General features: G+C 38.0%; 3 protein-coding genes across 3 annotated transcripts in view; 2 read left to right on the forward strand and 1 right to left on the reverse strand.

Annotated features, from left to right (window-relative positions):
• LOC105312641 (cadherin-23-like) overlaps positions 1–7567 on the forward strand; it is an 8810-nt gene extending 1243 nt beyond the window's left edge. The window contains exons 3-7 of the mRNA XM_019996064.1: positions 40–5931; positions 6043–6158; positions 6217–6335; positions 6636–6885; positions 7290–7567. Of these exons, the coding sequence (XP_019851623.1) occupies positions 40–5931; positions 6043–6158; positions 6217–6335; positions 6636–6885; positions 7290–7441 (6529 nt within the window). The 3' untranslated portion in view covers positions 7442–7567. The remainder of the gene's footprint in view (positions 1–39; positions 5932–6042; positions 6159–6216; positions 6336–6635; positions 6886–7289) is intronic.
• Positions 7568–7631: 64 nt separating this feature from the next.
• Positions 7632–9093, reverse strand: LOC100634479 (uncharacterized). The gene has a single exon (XM_003386360.2). It carries the CDS (start codon positions 9069–9071, stop codon positions 7677–7679), a length of 1395 nt encoding a protein of 464 aa, XP_003386408.1. The 5' UTR covers positions 9072–9093; the 3' UTR covers positions 7632–7676.
• An 81-nt stretch (positions 9094–9174) lies between these two features.
• LOC100634605 (major facilitator superfamily domain-containing protein 1-like) overlaps positions 9175–10907 on the forward strand; it is an 8311-nt gene continuing 6578 nt past the window's right edge. The window contains exon 1 of the mRNA XM_003386361.2: positions 9175–10436. Coding sequence (XP_003386409.2) covers positions 9203–10436 — 1234 coding nt within the window. The 5' untranslated portion in view covers positions 9175–9202. The remainder of the gene's footprint in view (positions 10437–10907) is intronic.

Genomic DNA, 10907 nt, shown 5'->3' on the forward strand with positions numbered 1-10907 from the left:
GCTCCAGACTAGTCACTGCTATTGCCATTGACTTTGAAGAGTTCAATCTTTTTCACTTAATATCTCATGCACCAATTCCTTCAGTGCTACAGTTACGCTACTAGAAACAGTCATAGTCCTCAACCTCAATGATAATCCTTTCTTATTCTCTTCTCCTTCATATTCTGTCTCAGCCTATGAGAACGTTACCAATGGGTATGAGCTGCTGACCGTGGTCGCCTCTGATGCAGACCAAGTTGGTGCTACGGTTCGTTATAATGTCACTGATCCTAACTTGTATGGCGGTCTATTTAAGATTGATTATTACACAGGAGTGGTTAGTGCATCAAGTGTGTCATCAATGCCATTTGATAGAGAGTCAAGGGATAATTACACTTTCAATGTAACTGCTAGGATTTATCATGATAACGATAGTTTTATTGAATCAACTCAAGCAACGATCAATGTCTTGATACTCGACGTTAATGATTTCACTCCGCTGTTCACGAAATCGCTCTACGCATCAAATAATTTATCACAGGTTAACGCTTTTCCTGATACGGCGTTATTTGTATCAGCATTTGATCGTGATCTCTTGCAGAATGGTCAAATCACATACTCTATACAATCCAACCCTCACTTTGATATTAACTTTATTACGGGTGAGGTGTATGTGAAAACAGCTAACATATCTAAAGGCAACTACGTCCTACAAGTGAATGCAACTGATAATGGAACTACCCCACTCATTGGTTCTACTCTTATTGATATCTTTGTGAGAGCTAGCCCAGAAGAATTATTCTTTAACCACCAGCGATATCATTTTAACGTTTATGAAGATGAAGGCCCAGGATCAACTTTTGGGCACGTTAAGGCAACTTTATACGATATATTTAACGTGTCAATAGAAGAAGGGAGTGCAGCAGAATCTATTGAATATAGAATATTAGGTAATGATCCTTTTTACGTCACAGCTGCTGGTAATGTTATAACTACAGCTGGTCTAGATTATGAAACTGAATCACAATATTACTTAACTGTTACTGCCACTCTGGTTGATTTCTCTTCCATTGCAGCCACAACAGCAACCATCAGTGTCTCCCTAATAGATGTAAATGATCACCATCCTAAATTTCAGCCTTCATCCTATTCTGTTGTTATATTTGAAGATGTAGAGCCTGGGGCTGATATAATACAAGTCTATGCTTCTGATGCTGATCAAAATGGCCTCCAATCTCTTTCATACTCCATTCAAGAAGAAGGCCCTGATGATATTCCATTCTCCATTAATCCCAGCACTGGTATTATCAGTCTAGACTCTACATTGTCTACGGCACAAGGCTACCACTTTGTTGTTATAGCTACAGACACAGGTCTGTCACCAGCCTTACAGTCAACAGCTACAGTACATGTATCTGTATCTAGGAGACAAGCAGTTAAACCAGTCCTTAACAGTACACTGTACATATTTACATTACCAGAGACACTGTCTACTAATGTACCGTACACTATAGGTACAGTAGGCGGTATTATTGAAGGAAACAGGTCTATATCTACTGATACTGATGGAGTAGCTTATAGATTGAAAGAACCATCTTTCACTCCTCCTGTTAGTACACCGTTTACTATTGATGCTTATACTGGTGATGTTAACGTTTCTCTAACGTATGATTTTGATCACGAATCACAGGATCAGTTTATATTATATGTTGAGTTATACAGCACTGCTGATAATGAGACGATTTATGATACATCGCCGATTATCGTTAACTTGATTGACGAGAATGATCACTCGCCAATTTTTACATCAGCTCCAAATCAAGTTGTGATACCATTGACCACACCTCCTGATACACCTATTCTCACAGTTACGGCAACTGATGAAGACTCTGAATCTAATGGTGGTATTCTGTATTACCTTGACTCCGCCCAGTTGGGTTTTCATGTGGATAGACACACTGGAGTAATCACGACTACAAACTCTACTCTAAGATCAGGTGACTATCACATGACAGTGACTGCCAGTGACAGAGGCAGTCCGCCTAAAGACAACTCTATAAATATTACAGTGTCTGTTCTCCAAAGCATCTCTCCATTTATCATCTTTACGGAGGACTTCTATTCCTTTTCAATCCCAGAACATTCACTGCCTCCATTACCAGTCGGAACTGTTACAATTAATGAAGTCATTAATCAAACGTTTGGTACTAACGATATCTCGTTCTCATTCCGCTCGCCTCATTCCTGTTTCAATATAAACTCAAGTACAGGATCTATTACCCTAACTTGTTCTATTGACGGAGAATTAACTTCATTCCATGATTTGGTAATTGTTGCAACAGCCCCCAATGGTTTAATGGCAGAAGTAAGAGCACGTGTTAATATCAGTGATATTAATGATCACCCTCCATCTTTTGATAAAGACACATACACTGTGGTTATTTATACTAATTATAACGATACTAGCGTGATACTAACACCGTTAGTGAGTGATCCTGATCAAGGGATGAATGGAATCAGTAGATTTAGCATTGTTGATTCTAGTATCAGTAATCTCATTGATATCGATCTTAATTCTGGTCAGATATCACTGATTTCAATCAACGGATCACTACCACAAGGCGACTATAGATTCACCATTAAAGCAAGTGATTCCTTAAACTCAGCACTGAGCAGTACAGCTGTGGTTTTACTTAGCATCATAGAACCTTCTCCTAAGATACTAGAGTTTGCACATTCTTCTCTCATATTTTCAGTACCAGAAAACAGTCCAGCCGGAACTGTGATTGGTGTGCTAGAGCTAATAACTCCACATTCACTTGATCCTAGTGAATACTTGGGGAATCTACAGTTTGAGATATTAAGTGGTGATAATATTGATTACTTTCATATCGTTGATTCTAATGCGACGCTGATCCTCGTCAACGATCTCCTTGATCGAGAAGAAATGGAATCACACGTTATATTAGTCCGTGCTTCATTTATCGACTATAAAGTATCTACTAGTTCATTCATTACCGTATCAGTGAGTGATGTCAATGATAATAATCCTGTCTTTAATCAAACAGTGTATGCAGCTACAATAGAAACAATGTCTCCAATAGGATCCCATATTATTACTGTACATGCTAATGATGATGATACTGGTTTAAATGCATTGGTAACCTACTCTCTATTCAATACAACTGGCTATTTCAATGTTAGTTCCACTACTGGTGTAGTTTCTACTCTCTCTTCTTCTATACCTGAAGACCATTACAAGCTGATTGTGGTTGGAACTGATTCTGGTACCAATAGTTTAAGTTCTACTAGCATTGTATCAGTCATCGTGGAGACCCCATTGCCTGATTCCATATCATTTCAAAGTTCAAGCTATTCATTTAGTTTTGATGAGAATACACCAGCAGGCCATTACTTAGGAAAAATGGCTATTACCCAAGTCTCTTCTGCTTTGAATGGATTATTATACACTTTCATAGAACCCTCAGACTCTGCCTTAGCTGCTAATCTAGCTGACTTTCATCTTGATCCTCTAACTGGTAATCTATCTACACTATCCCTCATTGATAGGGAATTTTTCTCTGGTGGACAGTTCATAGTAAAAGCTTATCTACCATCAGTGCAAAGCCTTTCTGCAACAGCTACAGTTACTATTACAGTTAACGATGAGAATGATAATACTCCGTTATTTGATGAAGGACTGTATACTAAAACAGTAACTCAAGGTAGTATTAGTAATCCTTTATTAACAGCCTCTGCTGAAGATGCTGATACTGGGCCCAATGCACAAATACAATATTTCATTACCGGGTCCGATTTTACAATAGACTCCGGTGGTGTAGTAAGGGCTAGTGATACTAGCATGGATAGTGGTATTTATACTGCTACCATTACTGCTAAAGATGGAGGGAGTCCTTCTTTAACAGGATCAGCTACTTTACTGGTCACTGTATATGCTTCTCTACCTAGTGGGATCGGATTTACAAAATCAGCATACTCAGTGCAAAGGAATGAAAGCATTAGCACTGGTACTGAATGTGGATCAGTTTCATTAAAACCAATAGACATGGATCATGTTAGTTATATACAGTACACCATTACTGGTACTAGTAATTTTGTTGTTATTAAAAGACCGAATGAAAGCCAGCTTCAAGCATGGATACACAGCTCAAGCACTTTTGATTACGAGACTACAACATCTCATTCTTTCACTGTAACTGCTTCTCTTACCTTTACTAATACCAGCATATCCAGTGCCACTACTGATACTTCTTATACTGTCCATATCACCGATGTCAATGATAATATACCAGTGTTTCAAGGCTTGCTAGTGGACCATGGATATTACGAGGGAAGTGTGACAGAGAACTCTGGAAGTGACGTCATTGTTTGCAATGATGTTTCTGCTTCTGATCAAGATGGAGCTGCCATTAATCGTCAAATTACTTATTCTCTTCAAAATACTTTTAATAATCGTTTTAAAATTGATTCTTCAAGTGGGTTGATTCGTACTGGTTCTACTAAAATTGATCGCGAAACTAACGCCCAGTTTGTGCTCATTGTGGTAGCAACTGATGGTGGAACTCCGCCACTTTCGTCCACAGCTCAAGTATTAGTGACAATCAGTGATGAGAATGATAATGATCCAGTCCTTCAGTCCAATAATGGTTTTAATTATTATTTTAATGAAGAACAAAAAAGTGGTGTAACATTATTCACGGTATCAGCTGTAGACATTGACTCAAGCTCAGAACTCACATACAGTATAGTAGGAAGTAGTAATAAATTCAATATTAATTCAAATGGGCAGGTGAGCTCCACTGAACAGCTTGATTCAGACTCTGGCCCATCGCAGTACATTATAAGAGTACGTGTTTCAGATGGTCAGAGAAGCGATGAAGCTGATTTAACTCTTCATTTGATTAATGTTCCCAATGACAACAGACCTCAGTTTCTTAATTTCCCTGACTCTATAAGAGTAAAGCCAAACCCTGACTCCAATGATATAGCATATTTCCATGCTATTGATATTGATAATGATGGCCTAAGTTTTTCTATAGAAGGTGGTCAGTATATTAACTTATTTCATATGAATTCTAATACTGGTTTGTTAAGTAAGGACACCCCAGGTTCTTTACCTGCTGGTGAAGATATCAGTGCCAATGTGGTGGTCACTGACGATAGTCCTTATACTTTATCAACGACACAAACTTGCATACTAGTGGTACTAAAAGAGCTCCATTTTGTGCAGGAGATATATAGTTTTGAAGTACCAGAGAATACTAGTGAAAACAGTATGATTGCTTACCTTGAAATATCAACTTCATTGCTGCCAACTTTTAGCTTCACTGCTAATAATCAATACTTCTCATTAGAGGCTCAAACAGGTCGTGTTAATATTTTATTAGCAAAGGGGCTTGATTATGAAGATCGACTTCACAGGACTCTGTCATTTTCTGTTGTAGCTTCATTGACTGGCCATGTAAATAGTACAACTACAGTTACAGTCTTTGTAACAGATGTGAATGATAATCCACCAATCTTCACTGGCGCATCAACGCTCACTGCCAGCATTGATGCATCAGTGATTGGGACAATAAATGCAACTGATGCAGACTCCCCTGGCAATAACTCGCGCGTTACCTACAGATTATCAACAAATGATGATTTTATCATTGATCCTGACACTGGCGTATTACGAAGATCAAGACCATTAGAAATTGGAGTTAAGCAAGTTACTGTTTATGCTGCAGACAGTGGATCACCTCCAATGTTCTCCAGTAGAGAATACACAGTTCATATTGAGGGAGTCTCTCCTGGGGGAGGCGGAGGGGCAGTAGCTTCTTATGCTGTAGTTGGAATAATGAGTGTTTTTTTGATAATATTAATAATAGCTGTACTTATATTGGGAGTATCTCTGTATAGGAAAAAAAGGGAGAGAGTCAAAAATGAGTAAGTATTGTTATTATTGTATGTGTAGAGCTTTTAGCTTTAGAGATATAAGCAATAGAGTCTGTGAATTAGTTTCTTAATGACTTCATTATTTTTATTTATTTGTTTTAGTCGTGATCCATATTTGGATAAAGATAATGACAATTGGGAGCTTGGTGTACCAAATAAAACTGACAATAGAAATAGCAATAAAAAGGGAAAGGACTTTGAAATGAAAGGCAAAACTAGTAAGAAATAAATAATCATCCTTAAATTATGAGTTAATTTCCCTTTCTCTCTCTCTAGTGGATGAATCTCAAATTGATACGAGTGCTTACGAAACAATGTTTGGTGATGATTTCTTGGATCCGAAATCACTACCATGGTCTGACCCAAGATACAGGGATAAGGAATCAGAAACTGAAGTAATTGCTATTAGAAGAAATAGCAATAAAACAGAGAAGGGGAGAGTGCCCTAAGATACATACTAACATTACAATGCAGTAGAGAGAGAGGAGAGAAGCATATACCGGTACATGTATAAGCTATTGCTATTAGTATTAGTAGAGTGAAGGCTCATATTCACCCATTATAATAATAATAATAATAATAATAATAATAATAATAATGATATTTTAGAATTAACAAATACACTAAACTAAAGAAAACAACTAAGATCAGTTATATTTATAATAGAGTGTCATTCTCTTTTCTTCTGCTTATAGTTTCCAGCGACAGAAGATGAAGCATCAGATATCATCAACACGAGTCTATCAACAGACAACAGAGCCTCCATGACTGAACTGATTCAAGCTGAGAGGAGGCTCAGTAAAGCCGGGAGTCAAAAGGATACACCTGCTGGGCCGATATCGAGACGTGGGCGGAGACTGTCTGAGGAAGGAGGAGGTTCTGGCAGTGACCTTGACACTGAGGGATATCTTAAGGAATATCAAGACACCAATATAATGAAAGCAGGTTAGTTTATTAATAGTTATTATATGGGCTGTAACTTGAGAAATTGAAGTCAGAATCAGCTCAAACTTTCTACGTAGCATAAGTACATCAATATGTATCAGAAAATGTAATAAAAATTGGGGGTGATTTTTTGGCCATTTTTTAGAAAAAACCATGGGCTATAGTACAGGGATTTTTTCAAAATTTTGGCATTTTTAAAAATGGCTGTAACTTGAAAAATTAAAGTCGGAATCAGCTCAAACTTTCTACACAGCATAAGGACATCAATATGCATCAGAAAATGTAATAAAAATTGGGAGTGATTCCAGAGCCATTTTTCAGAAAAAACCATGGGCTATAGTACAGGGATTTTTCTCAGAAATTGGTCCATTGTAAAAAGTGGTCATAAATTCATTTATTTGTAGGTGAGCACCCCAGTGAATATGACATATTCTTAAAACCAGATCCTACTGCTAAACCAGGTAGACCATCACTGAGGAATGCCCTGTGGCCCCACAGCAGCAATCAACCTTCCATTCCTCCTTTCTTAAGAGATAGCTCTGGCACACGATTATAATACACTTCAATGCATTACTGTTACTCACAAAATAACTGAATATACTTTTACATACATTATACATATTTTATTCCATTTCCTTGTCTATTATTGTCCATTTTTGTATTTTACTTTTATATAGCTACATTTAATGTAACATTGTCAATATTTTGATATAAAATTTGATTATTTAAAATAAAAATTATTTAGCATTAACATGACATTGCAAGATATAACACTATCATCCAAAAAATGATTATTGTTGCTTATTGGCAGCTTGCTTATATTTATCAATTGGTATGGTTAGTATTAACAAATAGCTAGCTATATTGAAGCCAGTTAGTATGAAAAACACACCATACCAGTGTATAACATCAACTAAAATATGAGAGAAAAAGGCAGCCAGCATGCTTCCTAGTACCTGACCAATAAAGACCATTCCGTATACAAGGCCTACATTGTCTCGTCCGAAAATTTGTGCAATTGCAACCGGGAAAATAGAGAAGTATCCACCAATACAGAAGTTGACACCCATCATCCAAATGAGATACATTACTTTGTACATGGCACTGGTGGAATAAAGTGTAGCCATTAAGCAAGTCATGAGTGCTGCTTGAAGTACCAGTGCAAATTTAAATGAAGTCGTATCAGCTAGAAAACCCCACGGGACTCTAGCTATTAAGCTTGCTACGGAGCCAGTTACTAGTACTATTGTCATGAACAGGTCGTCATCTGCTACTTCCTCCAGTCCAAATGCTTTGTATAGTGCACGAATGAAAGCTCTGGTAGTCGCTGCAACAAAAAATACGAAAAGTAAAGTATAGAATATTGGTCTTTTGAGGACTTGAGTGAAAGTGATATTATGACTGTTTTTTGAGTTGGCGCTGATTTCTTTAAGATCAGCAGGATCTGTGTTAATCGCTGATTTCGAATCATGATCATTGGACGTAGCACCATAATCTGATGAAGATTTATTAGGAACACTAGAAGGAGGATCACTTAAGAATATCAATGCAACCAACTGAAAAAGAGCACAAATGCCACCGATTATTAAAAAGACGTATGGGACTCGGTCTAAAATCTCTCGCTGAGTGAAATACTTTTCTTCCGGTTTCGACGGGTCAAGGACAAGGTCCGGTTTCTGATTGTGAGGATTTATAAAAAACGTTTGAACGAAAGGTACCACAACCCCGCCCGAAGCAAAGCCACAGGATATGACCCCGGTTGCAACACCTTTCCACTTTGGATACCACTTGATAGCACAAGCAAGAGGACATATAAAGGAGAGTCCTCCACCAATTCCAAAACAGAATCCAAAAGTTGCAATCAGTATCCAGTAATTAGCACTCAGAGCAAAGTAAGAGGCAAAGCTCCCTGCAGACATTAGTAGACCGCCCATAAGCGTGACTATTCTAGGGCCTAACCGCCTCTCCAGTAGTCCTCCTAGTAGCGTACTCGCTCCCCAGCCTGCTAGCTGACAAGAGTAGACATATGCAGCGTCTGTGTAGCGGAGTGAAGAAGGTTTTGAGTCTGCTCTCACGTACGAGACTAGATAGGGAAGTATATTACCGAATGTGGGGCCAATACCTAGAGAGAAATGGATGAGGTAGCCTGCAAAGAGGACGAGAAGAGGTCTTGCTCTTACTGCCATGCTGGCCTTATCTTTGTGTGTGCAGCTAGCTTAGCTAGCTAGCTTAGCTAGCTAGCTTAGCTAGCTAGCTCTGCCCTTTGTAGGCGTGGCTCAATCTAAGCCCCTCCTACCGCCAAACCGCTATAAAAATTATGGACGAAGATGAGATCGTAGTCAAGTACAAAGCAAACAAGGAACAAAGCGAGTTAGAAGGATGTGACCGGTCTTCTATTAGCCTAGAAGTTAAAAGAAAAGCTCCAGAAACACGTTATTTCTACCCAAACCATTGGAGCTATGGCAGTATCTTACTAGCACTGATATGTTTCACAGTATTCATTGGATATTACTGCAATGAAAGTCCAGGAGGACTGGAGGACACTATCATCAAAGTAATGGGTATTGATGCCACACAATATAACCTGCTCTTTCTTGTGACTACATGGCCTAACATATTTGTACCAGTAATAGGAGGAGTGATAGCTGATAGAATACTAGGACCGAGATCAAGCTACATAATTGTGGTACTCATCTTAACACTGGGTCAAATTATTTGGTCTGTTGGTAGTTTCATCAATTATTTCTGGGTCGTTTTGATTGGTAGATTTTTTATTGGTGCTGGAGCAGCTACTATTACATCTGTTACAAAAATATTTCAGTTTAAATGGTGTGGCAGGAAGTATCTCACATTTGGACTGTCTGTAAGTTCAACAATGGCAAGGTTTGGAGCAGCTATAGGGTTATCGCTACCTCAATTTATATACAATGAATTTCATTATATTAATAACTCTTCATATAGGCTTGGTGCTACTGTTATGGCTGGTGTTGCTGGTGCCTTCATTGCAGTAATAGTTACTGTCATCATTGCAATTATGGATAAGTTTAGTGACAAAAAATTCACTAAAACCAGTAAAGTTAAATGCAGTGATGCAAAGCAGTTTTCCCTCCGTTTCTGGATTGCTGCATTATTAACTATTTACTATTCAGTTGTGTTAGGATTTGCAGGCATAGGGCAAGTATTTTATGCCCAGAAGTACGGCCTGTCATTAAGAGCAGCAAGCCTAGCTAATTCTTTAGTATTCAGTGCAACCATACTCCTGACACCAGTGATGGGGTATGTAATAAATGCTATTGGGTATCATTTACTATGGACAATATCAGGCATAGCTATTGCAGTAATTGCTCATTTCATTCTACTGCTAAGTAATTCAGGATTGACTTACATACCTTACATTGCTAGTATCATTTATTCAATTTCCTATACATTATTCAGCTCATCGTTTTGGCCTCTTATTGGATTTCTTGTTGAAGGTAACCAAGTTGGAACGGCATATGGAATTTTTTTGGGCGTTCAAAACCTTTTTTGGGGTCTATTGTCGATAGTCTCTGGTGTCATCATTGATAAGAATGGTTACTTTGTGTTAGAGATAATGTACTCGTTGCTGTCGTTTCTATTGCTAATGATATCAGTGTTAGTGTTAATGATTGATCTCATATCAAAGAGGTCAGTCTTGCTTTTACCTGGGACTTGTACTGCAAAAGGAAAAGAAAAAAGCATTGCCACAGAGGGAAAAAATGAAAAATAAATCAATTCTTTATTATCATTTTTATACTTTGTTTCACTAGCATTATTAGCTATCAGTTTCTTAGTATTTTGCGTGGGATGTGCTGTAAGCTTAGCCCCTCCTCATAACCAGATTATCACTACTGACAACAACATGGAGGAAGAGGAGGTCATTGTATTGAAATACAAAACAAACAAGGAGCAGAGCGAGTTAGAAGGATGTGACGGGTCTTCTATCAGCCTAGAAGTTAAAAGAAAAGCTCCAGAAACACGTTACTTCTACCCAAACCATGGAG

This window comes from Amphimedon queenslandica, unplaced genomic scaffold (assembly GCF_000090795.2).
Source record: "Amphimedon queenslandica unplaced genomic scaffold, v1.1 AMPQUscaffold_13423, whole genome shotgun sequence".
In the NCBI taxonomy this organism is placed as follows: domain Eukaryota; kingdom Metazoa; phylum Porifera; class Demospongiae; order Haplosclerida; family Niphatidae; genus Amphimedon; species Amphimedon queenslandica.